The sequence below is a fragment of the Lichenostomus cassidix genome, chromosome 19 (genome assembly GCF_008360975.1).
Source record: "Lichenostomus cassidix isolate B80296 chromosome 19, HeHo_3.0, whole genome shotgun sequence".
NCBI lineage: Eukaryota > Metazoa > Chordata > Aves > Passeriformes > Meliphagidae > Lichenostomus > Lichenostomus cassidix.
In genome coordinates this window covers 6,496,134-6,517,296 of record NC_139499.1, presented here as the reverse complement: position 1 = coordinate 6,517,296, position 21,163 = coordinate 6,496,134, and the positions used below count along the sequence as shown (strand labels likewise).

Below are 21,163 nucleotides of genomic sequence, written 5' to 3'. Positions count from 1 at the left end.
ATTTCAGATGAAGGTAAAATGGCATTGTGGGTCTATGAACCTCCATAAGTACATTCCATTAATTTCATTTTTTTTGCAGAATAGTCAGGAAAAACAGAAGGATTTTAGCTTTATTTTACATTTTTGCTTTATTTAACATTCAGCCTTTTCATGCCACACATTTCCCATGTCTATTTTCTTTCATCTCTGCTCGATATCAAGATAAGGGCTTCAGCACTGCTAGGGCAGCTGGAAAGTGTGGAATTTCCAATTTTCTATTTGTATCTGCTTTTAAAGAATGTTAAACATTTCTCATTGGATATTAATACAGGTGAAGCTAAATCTAACAATGTACAACTTTAACACGCAGCAAAAAATTTAGCAAAAGTTCTCTCTTCAGACTCTGGAAGAAGTTTAACACCAATTTAGCCCAGGAAATAGCAACACCAAGAATAAACTAGTGTGAGGTGACCTGTTGTCATGAAACCCTTACTCTGAAGATCAGTTCACTGATACTTACAAAAAAACCCAACAAAAAACAAAAGACAGTTGCAGTTTGTAGATATTTCTATAAATACTTGATGTCTCCATGTCTAATTCTGTGAGTTGAAGTGGAACATTCTATGTTAGCCTCAGATAGGTGTAATAATTGTAATAATTTTTATAAAAATACCATTTCCAGTCATGATGAGCCTCTTTGTAGTCGCAGCCTACGTCAGACAGGACTACAAACAATTCCAAGTGTAGCCTCAGGACAGGGAGGTTTTTGTGCTCTTGTTGGGGTTGTGGTCACTTTTCAATGTGTCACCATTTGTGTTTGGCTTGGCTTTCTTGACTGCTGAGAGAGGAGGCAGTTTTTTTAAAGATAAAACACAGGGATTTTAGGTTACAGCACAGGTTTTATTAAGCTTGGTAGCTACAGAAGTGTGTCAAGTTCACTGGTTTTACACAAGTCGTAGCTTGTAGTAATTCTTATCACAGTGAGACTTGTATTTATCACTATTTTTTGTCTCTAGTGTATTAAATCATACAAGTAGCCTACGGCTGACTGATCAGTTTGAGAGATACAAAGGATTTCCTCATTATTTGTGCAGTGCTTTGAGCTACTGACCATTAATTTTATAGCACAATAATTACTAAAGATGAAAATAATTTCAAAAGTATTTTCATTCCTCCCCCAACTTTTTTTTTTTTTTTTTTGGCATCAGGGCTGTTAAATCATATCTCCAATGACATTTTGCAAGTTTTAAATATTTCTGTGTTTTGTTTCAACACTTGAAGGAGAAAATACGTTGATTTAAAGACAAAAGAGACTGTGTGTTTATAATTACAGGGTTTTTTGGGGGGTATTTTTCACCTGCTATTCATAATATTCACTTGTGGCATAAGATTTTTAAAGGACTTCTAGAAATGGAATTTGCCCAGAATTACCAGTCATCTATTTTGTATATTTTGGTGAGATCAGTTGTACTGTGGTGTGGATACTTGGGTCATTGAATGGAGTTTCCTCTGAAATAGTCATGTTCTGCTCCTTTTTTTATGCCACCTCCTTTCAAGACTTATAAAAAAAGAGTCATTCCATAAAAATATGACTGCAATCAACGGAAACTTGAGTGATAGACATGCCCCTTATAAAAGAACCAAGAGAAAGTCACTTTAGTCCCAGGAGTGCAGAGTGTGGATGGACTTTCTGACACTGTTTTAGGGTAGGTTTGAGCTTAAACACAAGGGGATGACTTATCAGCTGCTCCTCTCCTGAAATCTTGTATAATTCAGATTTTATATGTAATAATTCCACTCTCACAGAAAATTTAGTGTGAATCATGTAGGAGGTACTTTACTGAGTGAGTTTGTTGTCCAGTATTGTCAGGAATATTTTAAGCCAGAAACAAAGATTAAACATTTTCAATAAAATCAATTCCAACCTCTTTTAGCTTTAGCTTTCCAGATGGGACAGTTTTGCTCTTATTAAAAATCCCCAGAGTTTGCCACAAGTAAAAAAATTCTGATTCCTAAACCAAGGCAAACAGCAAAACGTCCTGTGGGAAGTGCAATGAAGGTGCTTTTTTCCTTCCCACTGGAGCAGTTATCACTGTTATCTCTCTGTTTCACTTGGGAACTCTTTGTTAGCATTTCTTTAAGGTCATCCACATCCACAATCTTTACAAACACGTGGGAATCACTGTCCAGGGCAGAGGTTCTGTTCCTTTCCCACCTGCTTGTGCAGCAGTATCACATATGGTGTTGACATGAGGCACAAAAACAGCATTAAAAGAATTTTTTCTTCAAAAACGTTGGCTGTAGAGTTGCTGTTCTAATGCCACTTCTGCCCTTGTTTTGCATTAAAAACCACTTTCAAAGTTTAAAGACCACACTTTGTGCAGTCCCCAATAATTTCAACTTCCTTCTGAAAAGAAGCTGAGAGTTTGCAGCTCAGTTGTGAAACCCACATTTTTTTTCCCTTAAATTGGCAGCTGATTCTTGTTATAAACCAGCTGAGAATCAAGTCTTAGCAGCATTGTTCACAGAAGAATTTGTTAATCTTCTTGACTAGCTATTATGTTGTATTTTAACATTCATCATTATTGGGTTTACTTTGGAAGTCCATTGTGAAATCGCCAAATATTGGCTCTGGAAAAAAAGAATTGTTGTGTTTTCTTCCTTGATCTCATTTTAAACATGACTTTAATTAGCACTGCAGCTCTGTTTTAACAAGCCAGCCTGGCAATTTGGGATCTGACTTTCTGAAAGTGAAAGAAAACATCCAAGAGCTAACCAAGATTATCTGCTAATAATGCCGGGCTGTTTCCTGTCATAAAACAGGATTAAGTGTGTGCTTTACCCAGTGACTTAATCTTGGAGAAAGAAACTAAATCTCTGCGAGTGCTAATAGTGACATAATTTTTCTGAGAGACAGGGAAATTACAGCTCAACACATTCTTTCAGGGAAATGATAATTTGACACATTTTTTCACTTTGTCAGTCTTGGATTCCTTTAGTAGTCAGGGTTTTTAGGGAAAGCAGCAACACATTGGTGGTGAGCTGTGTGCTCTAATAGCTCACACTTCCGTGGCAGGAAGAGAACCATTTCTTTTTAGAATTAACACATCAACTGTGGTTTAAAATCTAGAAACTTTGCTCTCAGATCAGGGGCAAAAGCCAAAAGTGTTTCTGTGAATTATCCGTTATGTGGTGACATTTGTGAAATAACTGAATGATCCACCCTTCCTGACTCAGAGGATTTTATTGATTTATTTATTTTAATGCAGAAAGTCTCTCCAGGGTTGGAAACAATCTGCTGGGGTTTAGTTCTTGCTCATAATCTCTCTCTACGTCTTGTTTTTTTGAGCAGGTCAGTGAGATGCTCTATTTTCCACCTCTGTCCTCTGAGTTTCATTCCAAAATCTTGTGTAGAATGTCACAGTGGTGGCTGGCTGTGTGTGAAACATGCAGGCTACCAACTTCCAAATCCCTTCAGTCGGAGAAAAGGTTTTTAAAGTATAGTGAGAAATAGTCCTACATTTTGACCCATAAAAAATAAACTCCAATCTTCATGACAAAAGCTAGAGGTAACTCTCAGTCATGCAAAGATTGGGGCTGTTTAAGGTAAGAAAATGCTAATATTCAACTGTCATATTTAATAAGTATTATAAAAATGCCCTATTAATTATTCATAACCTGCAAAAGATGGTTAACAGCTCAGTTTTAATTAGATCTGGTTCAGAAGGAAACCATAGAACTCATTGCTGCTGTTTGGGGCTGTAGAGGAGCAGCTGGAACTTTGTGTATGGCACAAAAACGGGGCAGCTTTGTGTGAATTTGGGGGGGGAAGAGTGAGGGAAAGGAAGACAAGGACAGGAAAAGAATGATTTTCAGCTAGTTGGACCCAAGAGCTTTAAGATGGTGACTTGATTTTCTCCTGAGCTGAGGCAGCTTCTGCTCATAGTTCTCTCCATCCCCAGCATAAGCACTGCCTGAATTTATAGAGGCTTTTCAATATTAATCTTAAATACCACTGAGAGTTCATATCATTTTCCCTACATGGAAATACCTGAACTGTTTGAGGAGTGTGATGCTCCAGGTCTCACCTTGCAGCTCAGTTGTTTTCCCCATCACTGGTCAGTGGTTGAAATGGTGTTTGTGTGTTTGCAGCTCCCCAAAAACCCCCTGTGCTCCTGCCTGCTCTGGTGTCTGCTTGTATCTTATACACCCAGCAAACCTGTTTGAATGTGACTTTTTTTTTTTTTTTGCATAGAAGCAGAATTGTCTGTATTAAAATGTATTTATATTAAAAAAAAAAATCTATTTTTTGTGGAAGGAAAGTAGGATTCTGGTTACTATCTCACTGGGAAAATGTTCGAAGCATTTTTACCGAGTTAATTTCTAATTCTTTGTACCTTGGTAGTGATTTGTTTGCTAGGAGAACATCCACTGTGGCCCATCCTTTGGCAATGCAATGCACTGTCATGCAGAGAATCTGATTTTCAGAAAACTGGGAGTCTTTTGTTTCCTTTTTGGGACAGGAGGGAACTGAGGAGATCACCAGGAATAGAAGGAACCTTGGCATGGAATCCGTTCTGTGGCTTTGGCTTCAGTCTGTTTGACTTTTTGCAGATTAAGTAGAGAGAGAAAAGATTGAGACTTCAGGATAAAATACAAAGAAAATTAGATGCTACAATTTAGTCTTCCTGTAGGAGAAGGAGAGTCCTTAAATTAATTTATACAAGGATTAAATAGGGACTGCACTTGCTTCAATTGATTGAATATTGGCAGCTTAGTCATCAATGTGCATCCTAGGGAATATGCTTAACTTTTTCCAATACCTTGGAAAGTGGTTCAAAAACATGTCACTTCCATTAGCAAGTGTTTCTTCTCCTGTAACAAATTGCAAAATGTAAAAAAAAAAAAAAGAAATAAATTATTGATCCTAGAAATGAGGGTGTTTGTCTATTTTATTTAAATATTTCTATGAAAAAACATTCAAACTTTCATTTCAGGTCTCTTCCATCGATATTTGAACTCCAGTTTTTGTGCAAATGTGTGTCAGCAGCTTCATTTTTTGGTGATTGGTGGAAAAAACTCTGCAGTGGTTTAGGGAGTTCAGTGGGCAAAACCATCCCATTAAAAGTGTTCAAGTGGGATTTAACTTTCAGACTGGGGAAATGTCTTGGGGTGTAATTAAAATAAATTGCTATCAATTACATTAATGGAACTTTGGAGTTGCACAGATCACAGCTGCGTGTCAGGCTGTGATTTAAAAAAAGTGGGAAAGTTTGAAAAATCAATTTGAAAAACAAAATGAAAACTTTGAGAATTTGAAAAAATAAATTTGAAAAAATAAAAAATGTGGAAAAAGAAATTTGGTTTTTGTCTCCCCCCTTTAGCTGGTTTGTCAGCCTCATTTATTAATAAATATGCCTAATCATTCTGGAGATGTTCTCTGCTTCTCAGATTCTTATTTCCTATGGCATTTCTCAGCTGCTGAGTTATTGTGGCAGATCTTATGTGTTCACCCTGTGCTTCTATTTTATTTGTCATTGTTCAAGGGCATTCATCTATCTCTGACTTGCATTCCCTTAACATTTTTCACCTGTAGAAAGAACACGTCTCAGTGATAAAGTACTCCAGATTTCCCAATTTTCCCCTCTAACACAATGTATCTTATTTTAAAGATAATTTTAAAGATTACTGAAATCTCTCATTGCATGCTAGGATAACCCCAAAGTGTTAATTTTCCCTGTTTAAGTCCACAAAATAGAGTAATTGCTTTACAGAATTTTTTTTTTTCCTTCAACCAGTGCTACGCAAGAACTTAAAATAGGAGGTGAAATCATCCTGGATAATGTATTTTAATTAAAGCTACAAAGAGAATTTAGGCAGGTAGAGCATAATTGCAGTTGGATGATTCCCAGCCATTATTTTCAAAACTGACTTGGGACCTTATATAACAAAGGCCTGTTTTATTTAATAATAATTTAATTTTTCTAGTGGAGGGTGTAAACCATGTTAATATGAAAGTATGAAATATGAAAGTAATATGAAATATGAAAGCATATGAAGGTAATCTGGAGCAAGAAATAAAAACAGGCAGGGAAGTTACAAACAGCATTAGAGAAAACACATAATTAAATTTACTTTATGAAAGGGAGATAACACAGACAGGAGAGAAGAGTTCCAAACACCTTCAGTTCTGCCTTTCCTGTGGAATGACAGGATAAATCAGAGGAGGGGAATTACAAGTGGGATCAGATTATTTATGAGGAAGAAATTCTTCCCTGTGAGGGTGGTGAGGCCCTGGCAAAAGTTGCCCAGAGAACTACATGTGCCAGACCTGAAAGCTAAAAATATTTAGAATCTATTTTGGTAAAAAAAATAAACAAACACCAGAAGCAAAACTCCAACCCAAACCTTGTTTTTATGGGTGATGTGAAGGGCACGGTGCACCAATGTCGTGCCAGTGTTACTCTGTTTGCTGGCATTCGACTGGGGTTGAAAATCATGTTTTTATTTCCCAAATGCATACCTTACCATCCTGATCTGTAATTAAGTGTCTAATTAAACCTTCTGCCTGCTTTGATGTCTGCACAGGTTCATAAGTCAGGAGAACAGAGGGTTCATCGTTCACCTTCAAATTAAAGTGTGCACAGAGACCTGAGTGCAAGTTCAGAGGAATAAAACTCTGCCCCAGACACGCCAAGGCTCTTTAGCACTGGGATGTCAGATTTTAAGGATATTTCCCCACTGGAATTCATCAACTGGCATTGCTCATAACCTAAATTTGAAATAACAGTGCAGGAGTGTTCCTTGCAGCTGACAAACACATGGATACACTTCCTGTGGCTGTGTGGCAAGAAATGCTTGGAGGAAACACGAGCACAAGTGTCACCACTCAGATAATTTTAAGAACTATTATTTCAGCCAATGTTTAAATTTCTGTGAGATATGTTAAAATGAGAAAGAGATGGAAATGGAAATCCAGCCAAAACAAAAATTTGCACTTTTTTATGCCTTTAATGCCAAATAAGTATTCCAGTTTTCTCCTTAGATAAACTGGATATTTGGTAGAAAATATTTTTTCTGTATGTTTCAGGGTTGTTTTTAATGTTCTAAAGTTGATCTAGAGGGAAAGGCAAGTATAATGAATGCCTTAAGAAATCATTCTGGTGCCTCCAGCAGGCCCAAACACGCTGGGCTTATTCATGTGGTTGAAATGAAATTCTTCAGCAGCTTCCTGGACGAGCAAGATCTTGAATTGTTTGTTCATCCAAATGATGTGAATTCCCTTCTCTGGTATTTTTTTGTGACTGATGTGCTTCTGCCTGAGCTCTCAGTGGGTCTTGGCACATCCCTTCATCCATCCATCTGTCTATCCATCCATCCATCTGTCCATCCATCCATCATCCCTCCATTCATCATCCATCCATTCATCCATCCATCCATCCATCCATCCATCCAGGCTGGGCTGCTGGAATGAATTTCCTGGTGCCGATGGCATGAATAAGGAATTAACTCCTGTGACTAATGAGGGCCTTGGCTGCCCAGCCAGGCCTAATTGGTTTTGTCAGGGATAAATCTTTAATGGTTTTGCTGGCCTCTCTTGTGCTCAGGTCACAACTGGATCGATCCAGAGTGGAATTCTCCCATTCATCTGAGCAGCAAAATGGCTCTGGGGTGAACTCATTGAGGCCTTTCAATGTCTAAAGGGAAGAAGAAAGACTTCTGTCTTTTGAGAAGCCAGGATGAGGGGAAATGGCTTCAAACAGAGAGAGGGGAGGTTTGGATGGGATATGACGAAGGAATTCTTGGCTGTGAGGGTGGTGGAGTTTGTGGACATTGTGGCTCAATATCAGGCTTGGATCAGCCTGGCCTAGTGGAAGGTGTTGGAAAAAAATGGTCTTTAAGATAACTTTAAACCAAAACATTCTGTGATTTTATGATTAAAAAAGGACTGAAAAATCACCCATTTCATATTTCAGTCAGCATTTGTTATGTTGATACCTAATATCTGGGTATTAGGAAGGAATTTTTGGCTGTGAGGGAAGTGGAGCACACTGACATTGTGTGGCTCAATGTCAGGCCTGGAGCAACATAGTGGAAGGTATTGGAAAGAAATGGTCTTTAAGATCCCTTCTAACCCAAACCATTCTGTGATTTTATGATTAACAAAGGACTGAAAAATCATCAATCTCCTATTTCAGTCAGCATTTGTTATGTTGACACCTAATATCTGGCAAATTCTTGGCTGTGAGGGAAGTGGAGCATGTGGATGTTGTGGCTCAATGTCAGGCCTGGATCAACCTGGCCTAGTGGAAAGTATTGGAAAAAAATGGTCTTTAAGATCCCTTCTAACCCAAAACATTATGTAATTTTATTATTAAAATAGGACTGAAAAATCATCCATTTAATATTTGTTATGTTGATACCTAATATCCGGGTATTAGGAAATTCTTGGCTGTGAGGGAAGTGGAGCACACAGACACTGTGGTTTAATGTCAGGCCTGGAGCAACCTGGCTTAGTGGAAGGTATTGGAACAAAATGGTCTTTAAGATCCCTTCTAATCCAAACCATTCTGTGATTTTATGATTAAAAAAACTGAAAAATCCTCAATTTCATATTTCAGTCAGCATCTGACTGTTGACACCTAATATCTAGGAAATTCTTGCTGTGAGGGAAGTGGAGCACTCGGATTTCGGGCCTGGAGCAACCTGGCCTAGTGGAAGGTATTGGAACAAAATGGTCTGTAAGATCCCTTTAAACCAAAATATTCTGTGATTTTATGATTAAAAGAAGACTGAAAAATCATTCATTTCATATTTCAGTCAGCATTTGTTATGTTGATACCGAATAACCTGCGTGTTAGGAAATTCTTGGCTGTGAGGGTGGTGGAATATGTGGATGTTGTGGCTCAATGTCAAGCCTGGAGCAACCTGTCCTGGTGGAAGATGTAACAAAATGGTTTATAAGGACCCTTCTAAACCAAACCATTCTGTAATTTTATGATTAAAAGTCATAAATTTCATATTTCAGTCAGCATCTGTTATGTTGACATCTAATATCTAGGAAATTCTTGCTGTGAGGGAAATGGAGCACATGGACATTGTGGCTCAATGTCAGGCCTGGAGCAACCTAGTGGAAGGTATTGGAACAAAATGGTTTATAAGGACCCTTCTAACCCAAACCATTCTGTGATTTTATGATTAAAAAAACCTGAAAAATCACCAGTTTCATATTTCAGTCAGCATTTGTTATGTTGATGCCTAATACCTGGTATTTTTCATCAATGTGCTACCTAATGAGAGCCCCCAGGGAAATAAGTACTATGTGCATTAATGATCTTCCTACTGCTGTTAAATTTCAGTAATTTCAGTATTTTCCATGGAAATAAACATTCTTTGTGCGTATTTATTTCTTTGAATGGAAAAAATAGGCCTTTTCTGCTTCTAAACAGACTGCATTTAGATTTTATTTTGTGCTAACTCTGTCGTTCATTATTTTAGTAATTCTCAATTCAATTTTTGCTGTGACAACAGTTGGAAAATGCTTCTTTAAATTTTCCATTTACATCATTGCAGGGAGGGAAGGCACAGTGAACCAGAGAGTTCTTCTTCCACTGCTGAGAGTTTTGGATTTGTTTTAGACTGGAAATGGATTAGGAGGTCAGAAAAACTCCTGTAAAAGTGTTTGCTGGTTTTGATATTTAATAGTCTAAACACAAACATGTGCAGGCAGGTCTGGAAGGAAGTCTGAAGTATAAAAAAGGAGCAGCAGCCCTGGTGAGCTAAATTCTGGAATCCAAATATTTATTCCAGTAGTTTAAATTTGTTTGAAAGTGCCAATAAATGGGTTGCACTTTTCAAGCTTTGTGTGCAACAAAACTGATGTGGCATTTAGTGTTTTATCTGTTCCATAATTCCTGTTAATCACTGTTGGGTTTAAGAAGCTCAGTGCTGTGCCAGGGGTTGGAAAGATTGTGCAGAGATAGTTCTTGTCAGATCAGTTCATATCTCAACAAAAGCAAATGAATGTTCAGGGGTGATGTTTTTGTGCCAAGAATAGGCAAATACAGGAGGCAGAAATTTTGAAATGGTCAATTTGGGCTCATGAGAAAAGAACTTCAAAACACAGTTCCAATATAAATTATTATTTGAATTTTTTGAAGTTGAAATGAAACACGCAATAAAAAAAAGGTTAAGCCAATAAATCCTAAACTTTAGAGTGCAAATTTTTCCTAATGATATGTTGGAGAGGGCAGCAGTGAGCACTTTCTTCTGTTTGGTAATAAGATATTTTTATGGTAATTACACTTAAGGTTATTTTTTCTCCTAGACAGGTTTGCATAATCTGTTTGGAAGAGGCTGATTAAGCAGACAGCATTAGCTTTGGACTGGGAAAACTTCATTTTTTCCTTTCTTTCTCCCCCTGTTTTCAGAGTGCTGCTTAAAATGGAATTTAATGAGTATGTATCTGAAATAGATTTGCAATGTGTGCAAAATACTGATTTTGTGGTAAGTACAAAATAAGGTGTCACCACCTCTAAGAAAATGTTTATGTGACATCAGTCTGTCAAGTTATTTTAGAAGTCAAAAATAAGGATTGCATAAGCAGAGGGTTGTTCTTGTATATAAACCTAAATAAAAGTAGTTAAATAAACATAATTTCAAATTATTTTTAGTAATTGTTCCAGAACTGTAATTTATAGTATAACTCTTTCCTCATGAACCCATATTTCAATGAGTTGGTTTTGTGTCTACCAGAACCACAAATGCTAAACTGAAACAAGAAAATAAAATTTCAGACGTAGGAGCTGTGGAGCAGGAAGGGAAACCCAAACCCAGACTATTTATATTAGTTAATAACTTGCAGTATTATTTGTTTGTTTGTTTGTTTGTAAGTTATCTTAAACATAACTATTTTTTAATAAAAGTTATTACAGGGCTTTTCTTATAACCTCTGTGAAATGTCCAGCCATTAATTTAATTCCATTAAATATGGAATGTATTGGAGAAAATACTTCAAGGTGCTTAGAATAAATAATTTTATATAGGGAGGACAAACCTCTCGTGTGCATATAAGAAACTCAAGAAAGCACAAGAAAAAACATGTTAAAGTGTTTTTTTTTTCTTTGTTCTTTATGTCTGATCATTCTTCAAAGACTCATTTCCAAGAAAAAATACAGAATAAAGTCTGACACTCAGATTTCTATTTCTTCCTCCCCCTCCAGCCTGTGATCATGTGTGTGGTCACAAGCATGGAATATATTGGTGCCTCTGAGGGAATGGCTGAGCCTGAGGTCATAGAAGACACGAGTGACACACAGGAATTAACAAATCATGGATGGATCGTTGTGCCCATGAATTATAAATCTTTGACACAGAAAATGCAGTTTTGCTTTTCTCGCTTTCCAATCTGTGAATTTGGAGTTTCACAGATATTTAACTCAGCTTGGTTTTGATGGATTTTTTCACATGCCATGGATTTGCTTTAATCATAAATATTTTATTACTTTTTACTGTGTTTTTAGAGCAATGAGCCATCCCAATGCACTTCCTCTGGTGTGTTCTCATGCATTTTCTTGTTGTCTCCCTCTACTAAATATAAAATACTGGAAATGCTGCTTATTCTGTCAGGAATATCTTGCAAAGTCCTCTAGTGTTCTGTGCCTGGCCGTGGTGTGGTTCACCATGTGTGACTCAGGAGGGGAATTTGTAAGGAGTTTAAAAAGGATTTAACAAGAATTTGGTGCAAACAGTGCTTGAAAGTCATGGAGAACTGAGCATCTCCCTCAGGGTGCTGAAAATATTTCAGAAAATCCATGTGCCAGGTCTTTGGTGTTTGCAGAGAAAAGCTTCAAAACGGGAAGAGTCTTATTTGGAAATTCCTTGAGGATGGAGGTGTGCAGAATGTACTTGGTAGGTATTTGGTTGTAAGTTGGTGACTCTTAAATTGGACAGAATTTGTATATATTTATATATATATTTATATATGTGTATACTCATATATACATGTACACTGTGTTTTATATGTATATAGTATTTTATATATATATATATACACTGTTTATAAATAGTATTTTACATGGACTGTGTTGTATATGTACATATACATTTCTGTACATGTACAGTATTTTATATATACATACTGTGTTGTATATATATAATATGTATTATACATATACACACTGAAATTTATATGTATACAGACATATATATATATACACACACACCATGTTTTTTATATATAAATATTGTTTACCAGGTTTATACTCACTACAGGCTTTAGACTTAGCATAATATTCACATTTCTTATAGTATATCATACTCAATTCTTTCCTTATTTCTTTCTCCAAATGTTAAGATGGCCAAAAACTGATTCCCCCAGCTCTAATGTGTTTGCATAACCCTCATCCTGCTGTTTTATTTTTTTTCCCCTGGAGCACCTTGGCCAAATTGGCTGCATTTCTTCCGCTCCGTCTTCTCTTTGCAGGAAGAGGAGTTGGAGTCAAGTGAGGATTTCTTGGTGGTTGCGTGAGGGATTACAAAGCTGCATCACATGTGTTCCTCCTAAGTCTCCTTTATCCGTCTGCCCCTAATCTGATTTTAAGTCTGGACTAGTAGGAAAGGGTGAGGGTGTAGCTTTGGGCCTGGGTTTGGCGTTAATGTGAGCAGGCAGAGCTCCCACCTTGCTGTGAGACAGCAGCCAATCCATCCTGTGTGGTTTTGTTTTAACAATTCCACCTCCCTGCTCCATCCTTGGAAATCCCTCCTTGCTTTTTTGTTGTAGTCTAAATCACCCAGTCTGACTCAAATTTTGACCTCATTGGTTTAATCTGAGTTTACATAATCTGTGAATGGAGATCAGAGAATCCCAGAGTAGTTTGGGTTGGAAAGGACCTTAAAGATCATCCAGTCTCACCCCCTGCTATGGGCAGGGACACCTTCTACTGTCCCAGGTTGTTCCAATCCCTGTCCAGCCTGGCCTTGGACACTTCCAAGGATCCAGGGGCAGCCACAGCTCTCTGGACAACATGTCACTCAAGACACTGATATTTTTGGGCTTCTACAGCTATTTTCCATAGTGTTTTTAAGTTCCTACTCCAGGTTACTCTGGGTTTAGATTGCATAGTTTAAAATAAAACTGTTCTATTCTATTCTATTCTATTCTATTCTATTCTATTCTATTCTATTTTTCTACTTTTTTGTCCTATCTTTGTGGAAATTCAGAGGGAGAAGGGTGTTCCTGAAGACCTGGCTTAAGTTTAGTTCACAAAGGAACCTACTGCAAGGTTTGGTTCAGCATCATAACAAACCCCACTGCATGTACCAGATGCAGCTGAAGTTAAAACAGATGCTCTCTGGATTTGGCCAACTTCAACTTCTCTCCCGTTTTTTTATTACCATTTTTAAGGATCTTCATTTAATGGCTTAATAATTCATGTTAATGTTTAGTTTATGTGGCAAAAGATAAGACATGAATGGGAATAAGCTCCAGCCAAGTAAAAATTCTACTAAATAGTTTTGTTCTTTTTTATTAAAAAAAGCAGAGTTTAAAATTTCTTTTTAAATACAGTAAAACTTGGATATTTTTCACTGAAGTATATTTGTTGCTTTGGTTTAGTCTGTCAGCAGCTTGTCCTCTATCTTCTAATACTTGCAGAATTTTCAGTTCATGTTTACCAAAACCCAGAACTTCTTTCAAGGGGACTATAAATGTTTTAATAAGTAGATTTTATGTTTTGAGTGGTCTGTGGTGGATGATGTTGCCATCAGTGGCTCCAAGAAATAAGTTAAATTGTTTTGTGCTGTGAGTTCTGTGTTCATTTGCAAGCAGCTTTCGTTAAAGAAAAAAAAGAAAAGGAAAAAAAAGTCAGTAATTTGTTTTCCTCTTATTTCTGGAAGGTGAAGAAGATGAGTGGCTTGATAAAATGGCATTGACAAGTTCAGCTGTTAACAATATTATCTTTAAATAATATTTTAATTTTTTTTTTTTTAATATCCATCTGTAGAAAATGATCATCGTAAAGCTACATATCCTGCGGGCGAGTTCTGAAAAAAAAAAAAAGAGAAATCCTTATTCCCACGGACACAGTCTCAGCTGACATCAAGAGTGTGATGGTTAGGACTGGATTTCCACCAAAGGACAGCGACAGTGTCGGGGTGTGGTTCACATTAAGGCGATGGGTTTGGATCCAGGGCTGCTCAGGTAGGCAGGGGACATGGTGTCCAGCTCCATGAAGGCAGAGTACAGGGTGGTGAGCTGCAGGTCGGGCACATTCCCGTGGGGAGTTCCAGTCGGGATGGGGACGTTGCTGCTGCTGCTGCTGCTGCTCTCCAGCTGGCAGTGGGAGGGGAAGCATTGGGAAGGCATTGGGGATGATGAAATGAGGACAAGGGGATCCACAGCGAGGCTGTCGTCTTTCAGCTCCTCCCATAGATTCCCTACAACAGAAAATTGATTCAGCTTTCTTTGTGTTTTCTCTCCACGTATTTGGTTTTGGAGATATTGGTTATTAAAGGGTTGTGGGGAGGTGATCTTAATCCCTTGGGACTGAGGAAGGGGAAAGGTTGTTTACATGGTTATTATTAATTTGTTTCCATAGTAAATTTAAATCTGGGAGAAAACAGCATTAACTTAAGAAAATTCTTTCACTTGGTAATGCTGTTAGAAATATATCTTTATGAAGAATAAAAGAAGACATCTCAGAAAATATAATTGTTTTGGGTGTAGATCACATTAATGCCCTGGTAAGGGGGATATAGCATCCTTTTGAGCAGAGGTGTGGAAGGGGCTGGAATTGATATTGATCAAGAAAAAGGTTAACATGTTAATTCAATCAAATTTATTTCTCTTTGTGCCTTTCACATGACAATTCTCTCGCAAGAATGGCATGAAATAGTCGGGCTTGAGTAGCTTTCGGTTGAAAATGGGTCAGAATTGAAAAAATACATTCTAAATCCGGTATTGCAGTATTTAATATCAGCACTTGGAGCCAAGGGGGGAGTAGGACTGTTTCTTAAATTCAGGATGCAAATCTGTAGCTTCCTTGGGAAACTTTAAAAAGATTTAATACAAAATTGCACGGTGTGTATATATACATAATGTAACCCAGGAAGGTGGGGTTTGTAACAGTGTAAAAACAGTAAAAAAAGGAGAGAAATGGGTTTTGTGCAGGATGGGGTGGGATGGGATATGGGATATGGGATGGGATGGGATGGGATGGGATGGGATGGGATGGGATGGGATGGGATGGGATATGGGATGGGATGAGATGTAACAAACCTGGCTCTCCAACACAAAACCACCTTGAACACCCACCTTGGAGATCAAAATCAGTGAGGGATGGATTCAGAGCATCGATGTCATTGCTGAGGTCTCCCTCCTGCAGGAGCGTGTCCTGCACCGTCCTGGCCGGGGAATGCTCGGGCAGCATCTTCATCCCGCAGCTCGGGGGGCTCTGCGCCGGCACGGGGGAATCCTGAGGGATGCTGGGCTGAGTCCGGAGGTGGCTTTGAGCATCCCCAGCAGGAAACAGGCTCTGAGGGTCCGGCGTGTGCTGCATCAGCGCCGTGGAGATTTGGGGGAAGCCCTGGGGGGATGTGTAGCACCCAGGCTGCTGCCCCCCCAGCAAACTGGGCAGGGGGCTCTTGGCATGCAGAGCTCCCGAGGCGTGGATGCTGTGGAGTGCCTGTGGGATCCCGGAGGAGAGCGAGGGATCGCACAAGGAATGGGATTGCGCTGCCATCTGCCTGGAGAGGGAAGCACCTGCAGCGCCCGTCGGGCTGCAGGATAGGAGGGAGGATCGCAGCTTCTCGTTCTTGTCACCTATCAGGGTGTCAAGTTCTTCTGGAAAACAAGGGGAAAGTCCATGACTGATTTATCCCTACTAGCCTGCAGCAGGAATTTAGGTGTTATTCACGAAATGGCAAACAAAAGTGCTGGTTCTTGTATATTAAAAACTCCAAAGCCTGAAATATTTTCTTTTACATTATCATTGTCAAGTGACTATATAATAAATTCCATTTTTATATTTAAAGGTTGGATAGTTATCAATTAATGTCAAATTTTATTTGATAGCACTTATTTCAGTGTTCTTTTTACCATAGAATCACAGAATGGATGCTCCAAGCCCCATCCAGCCTGGCCTCTTAGTGAGGTATCAACAGAGAGTATTTTTCTGGTGAAGCTTCTTTGTGCTTATTTGGAAACACCTACAAAACCAAGACTAGTTTAATTCTGCTCATTTAATTCTGCTTTTTAATTGTTTTTCTTATTTTGCCAACTGCTTTATGACCAGGAAAAAAAAAATCCTTAAATGCTTTCCTAAATCACTTTTAAATTCTCTCAGAGACCTTGATGAAAAGAAAAGTTCTGGGGAGAACTGTTTAAGAACTAAAACACCACCAAATCACTGACCTGGCTTTGCCATACTCTTCCTTACAGCAACTGGGTCTTTCCTCTTCCATTTCTGAAGCTCCTCCTGCATCTTGTCAATCTTGGCTGGATTCAGAGCCCACAAACAGCCTTTCCGAGAAGAATTGCCCGACTTGTTCTCAACTTTCTCAAAGCACTTGTTCAGAGATAAGTTGTGGCGCACAGAATTCTTCCAGCCATCTGGAGCTGTCTGGAGAAACAAATCCAATGTAAGAACAGAACTTCAAGCTAAAAAAAAAAAAATTAAAATGTGTATATATAACTCTGTTTTGACTGGTGAGGTTGCAAGAAATGCTGTTTAAGTTTGTACCTCCTGCAATGAGAAACTTGTACGTTAGAGGGAAGCCACAAAAATGTTACACTCATGTTGTGTGGGAAGAGAGGGATCAGATAAAATAGTAACTGATCTCCTAAGTAAAAATGTTGTCAGAGAGCTGCTGGATTTTTAAGAGGGAATTTGCACATCACAAGAATTAGATGTGGAAAAATTGATGTTCTAGCATTGTGAGCTAACAGGAAATCAATCAGAATCCATTTTGGAACAGCTTAGAAATATTTCAAACTCTTCATTAAAGCACTATGTGCTGCTTGGGCTCAAAATTCAGTGTCCAGGCAGACTTCAAAAGAATTTATCATGCTACTGTAGGTGTAACTTTGTGTGCTGGCCAATTACATAACCAAATGGTTTAATCACAAGCCCTACAGATGAGATACAGTTCTCCACAGCTGATCACTCATGTCTGTGCTTTGCATTTATTTTTAACTCAGCAGTAGCAGCTGGAAGGTTCTTTAAACTGAAGCACTAAAAATTATTTTTTTTCTTGTTTGTAAAAAAAACCTCCTCATATTTTCTTTTCAATTCTGCATAAGAACTAAAAGATATTAAAATTTGAAATGTGGGTGGAGTTGTCTGTGGCTATTGATTCATATTTATGGGTGCAAAATAATTGTCAACATAACTGTTTACGTCAACCAGAGAATTATTGAACAGAGAGCACAAGAAATAAATATGGGTCTCCACAGTCTTTTGTAAAATGTTAAAAATTAGAATTATTTTTTATGTTCATGAAGTTTTCTTTCCATTCTTATGCCTTGTTAACTGGATCCTTCTTTCATAGAGAGCCAGATTTTTGATAGTTTGATAATTACTTTAATTGTCATCTTGTGCGTGTGACTTCCTCTAAGAACATCTTTCATAAATGGATCTGAATCCATTTTGGCTTTCACATGACAGACTGTGAACTTTTGAACATACTTAGACAGAAATTATTTTATCCGGATTTAATTTTTTATATGCTTTTATAAGGAATGTAAAATCTGCTCTTTTGTAGCTCGTAAAGAACTATTGTGTGGATTAAGGCATCAAAAGCCTATTGAAGAGTTTTAATTTAATACTCACTTTCTTCATTAAAAAAAAACAAAACAAAACCAACTAGATGTGGAATTAAATATATATTATTTATTAAAAGGAAATTATTTATTATTTATTAAAAGGAAACTATTTTCCCTTCACAGCAGCACAGTTTCTACCATTTTGGCCCACCTGATGTCAGCATTTCACTATTCTGTCTCTTGGGTGAGACAACATAAATTCTAATAGAAAGGAGAGAAGAGAGAAAGAAGAGAAGAGAAGAGAAAAGAGAAGAGAAGAGAAGAGAAGAGAAGAGAAGAGAAGAGAAGAGAAAACAGAAACCCCAAGCCTTTAAAACCTTTTCTGTCATGTGGTCATACTAAACATGACAAATCAGTTTTTCTCCCTTGCAGATAATATTCAAGTCATTTTCTGGCAGTTCCAAAAGTGAATAAAACTGTTCCTCCCAGGTAAGCTGTGTATTTAGCTACTGAACAAGCTGACCTGGAAGAATATTCCTATTTCTTACCCTGCACGCAGGCTCCACACACCTCTGTGTGTACCTAGACAGGATAATTGGTGTTTCTGCTCGGATGGGAGCGGCACAGGCTTCTCAGAGGTTTTCAGAACGTGTGGGGGTGTAAATTAGGAGATGGTTTTAGAAACCGTAAGAGCAAAAAGTACATGGATTGATTTTGGAGGCTGCTGCCGGGAGCTGGGCAGGTTCTTGTGCTAAACTTGGGATTGCTGTGTGGCAAGAATTCATTTAGCCAGGCAGGGCTTGAAGGAATACTCAGTGTGTTAAGTTAAAAACCACAATTTTTAAAAGCAAATATGATTGTTAATCAACAAACTTTGGCTGCTGGAACTGCTCTTGGGTAGTTGGAACCTCCTTGCTGTGGCTCACTTTGGCCACTGCTGTGTTCAGCATAGTGGGGAGGAAAGTGCAAAATCCTAAAATGAGCTGGGGAATCACAGAATCCTTAAGGTGGGAAAAGCCCTCAAAGGTCACTGAGTCCAACTATTAACCCCACACTGCCAAGGCCACCACCAATCCATGTCCCCAGGTGCCAAATCCACAGCACCTGAACTCTTCCATCACACCACAGACCTTTCCACCCTCTCAGACCACTGGCAATAACCCCAATTACAAGATGAAAGCTTTTTGTTAGACTCACTAATCACTACAAAAAAAAAAAAAAAAAAAAGAAGAAAAGGATGACAAGCCAAAAATATTATTGTCCAGCCTCACTGATCCTGACCAGCTCTTGAAGTTTAAAGAGTTCAGTGATCTTGCAAAACCCTTTCTCTTTAAATCTAGGTCTCAAGAGAAGGGAGAGGTACATCAAAGACTAATTCAACTTTAGCTGCGTAGATTTTTTTTTTTTTTTTTAGGACGTAGGAGTTGGATTGCTCTGTTTCAACTAGAAATGAGATTGTTGCATCATAGAAACTAAATTTGCTGTGGCAGCGAATCCCAGTTAATTTGACTCGGCTTGTATCATCCCATGTCTCCCAGCAAGGCTCTGTGCACACTTGCACTCTCTTTCTCTCCAACCTAAATTGCTTCTCCTCTCCTTGTTGTATCCTGCTTTTTAGTGAGCGCTGGGAGCAACAGCAAAATGCTCTTTGCTGATTTTTATGTGATTTTATTTTGCTGAGGACTCTCCAAAAAGAGGGATGATGGAGGTTATTAATTTTTGCCATATATTGGTAATTCCCTGGGCTGCTGTAAAAACCAGAGGTAGACAGGGTTTAATGCCTGTAAATGTAATATCTGATTGCTTATTCTCCCCTGGTTAGTTTCAGGATATTACAGTCAAATGCATTTGACTGCATTTGTAAGTAAAATACAAAAATAAAGCTGTTACAAAATAGGGAATGTTAGGTTAGTACCCCCTGTACTGTGTGTTTTTTTTTTTTTTTTTTTTTTTTTTCTCATCAGTTTTTAAATAAAATAAAAAACTTCAGGCTCTGAAAAACCAGGAAGGACCAGGATGGTGACACCTGGCAGAGCCACATCCTGAGTCTGAGGAATTCTGTCCACATTGACAGCAGCAGCATTTGGTATAAAGGTGCTGATTAATTTTATAATCAATCGTGTCGTAAGACAAGAATTAATTTCAGTTTGGTCTGTGAATAAACATGCACATGCCTGTAAAAATGATTAGTAATATTCCCACCTCTCTGCTTGAAATTCTTGCTATTTTCCTGTGGATTCCATTGGGATTTCTGATGGTAGGTCTCTTTATTTTTCCTCCCTTCTCTTGCTTGTAACAAATGATGGAGTAGTTAGTGATTCCTTCGGGAGGAAATTTGGGAGTACAGGAGTGTGATGGATCCTGACAGCTCTTCCTCTGTGATAATGTGTATTTTTCTCTGATTACTGACACATTCAATCTCACTACTTTTTTGTGCGTGCTCTATTTATCCTCAGTGCCCGAAACCACTGCAAAATCGTATTGGAACATTTATTTTTAGTCATTCTCAGTGTTCTTTTCATATTATAAACGTTTGAACTGCCTTGCTGTGGCTGTTTCAAATTCGGTTTAATTGCTGCAGGGCTATTTGCAATAGGAAACAGGACAGACTCACTGGCTTTATTTTCATTTTTGGGCCTTGCTCACAGCTGAGGTCACCCACTGTGGACTTCAGTGAGGTAGTTTTGAAGAATCAGCAGAAATAAAGCCCTGAGTGGAGCAGCACTTGATGATTCCATTACAGCTCCTTTTAAAAATCTTAACTAATCCTCCTGCTCTTGGATCCCTGTGCTGACTGGGCACTTTCCACTCGCATTCCAAGTGCAAGGAACCCTTCCCTCACAGCAGGGATCCAAATTTCAGGAGTGCTGCTGCAAACCATCCACCCTTTCCCTCCCCAGCTCGCTGTGTAATTATGAGCTTAGTGCTATTATCACATATTATATTTTTCTTTGTACAGGGCATGCACGGGATGCTGTTGCCCAAGATGAATGTCCCAGCTTCAGGATGGAGTGAGATAATCTGGAATCCTCTGCTTCCACACCAGTCTGGAAGAGCTGCTGATGGCAGAGGAAACTACAAGACCAGTTCTGCCTGTATTTGAGACGTGAGAGGAAGAAGTGAAGGTGTTTTTAAAATTATTTGCCCTTTTTATGAGCTGCTGGTGAGGAATGGTCACTGTTATACACCCAAGCTCACAGACGGAACAGTTCTTAATATCTTTTGGAGTTAAATATACATTTCACATTTTGGCCTAGGTGCAAAATGCTGGGTAGTCTGTGATCGTGAAAGTATATAGTGTGTTATTGATCTGGTATTAACCTCCTGGGAAGTTATCCCTTTTCATAGCTGGAATCCCATCCCTGATTCCCTCTGCTGACAGGCAAGTTTAGAGGGACATCCCCTCCCCATCCCTGTGGAACT

At 38.4% G+C, this 21,163-nt stretch overlaps 1 protein-coding gene and 1 long non-coding RNA gene across 3 annotated transcripts in view; one reads left to right on the top strand and one right to left on the bottom strand.

The window, feature by feature from the left end:
* The first annotated feature begins 284 nt into the window (after nucleotides 1–284).
* LOC146429129 (uncharacterized) lies at nucleotides 285–21,151 on the top strand. Of its 2 annotated transcripts, none has more exons than XR_014855716.1 (4): nucleotides 285–10,485; nucleotides 13,983–14,179; nucleotides 16,418–16,617; nucleotides 20,700–21,151. It is a non-coding gene; the product is annotated as an uncharacterized LOC146429129 (long non-coding RNA). The 2 variants fall into 2 exon arrangements; XR_014855717.1 differs by lacking the exon at nucleotides 20,700–21,151 and adding an exon at nucleotides 17,927–18,015.
* Nucleotides 13,480–21,163, bottom strand: part of FOXN1 (forkhead box N1) — a 35,169-nt gene continuing 27,485 nt past the window's right edge. The window contains exons 7-9 of the mRNA XM_085078258.1: nucleotides 16,391–16,598; nucleotides 15,293–15,820; nucleotides 13,480–14,415 (exon numbers count right to left, since the gene is read on the bottom strand). Of these exons, the coding sequence (XP_084934384.1) occupies nucleotides 14,141–14,415; nucleotides 15,293–15,820; nucleotides 16,391–16,598 (1,011 nt within the window). The 3' untranslated portion in view covers nucleotides 13,480–14,140. The remainder of the gene's footprint in view (nucleotides 14,416–15,292; nucleotides 15,821–16,390; nucleotides 16,599–21,163) is intronic.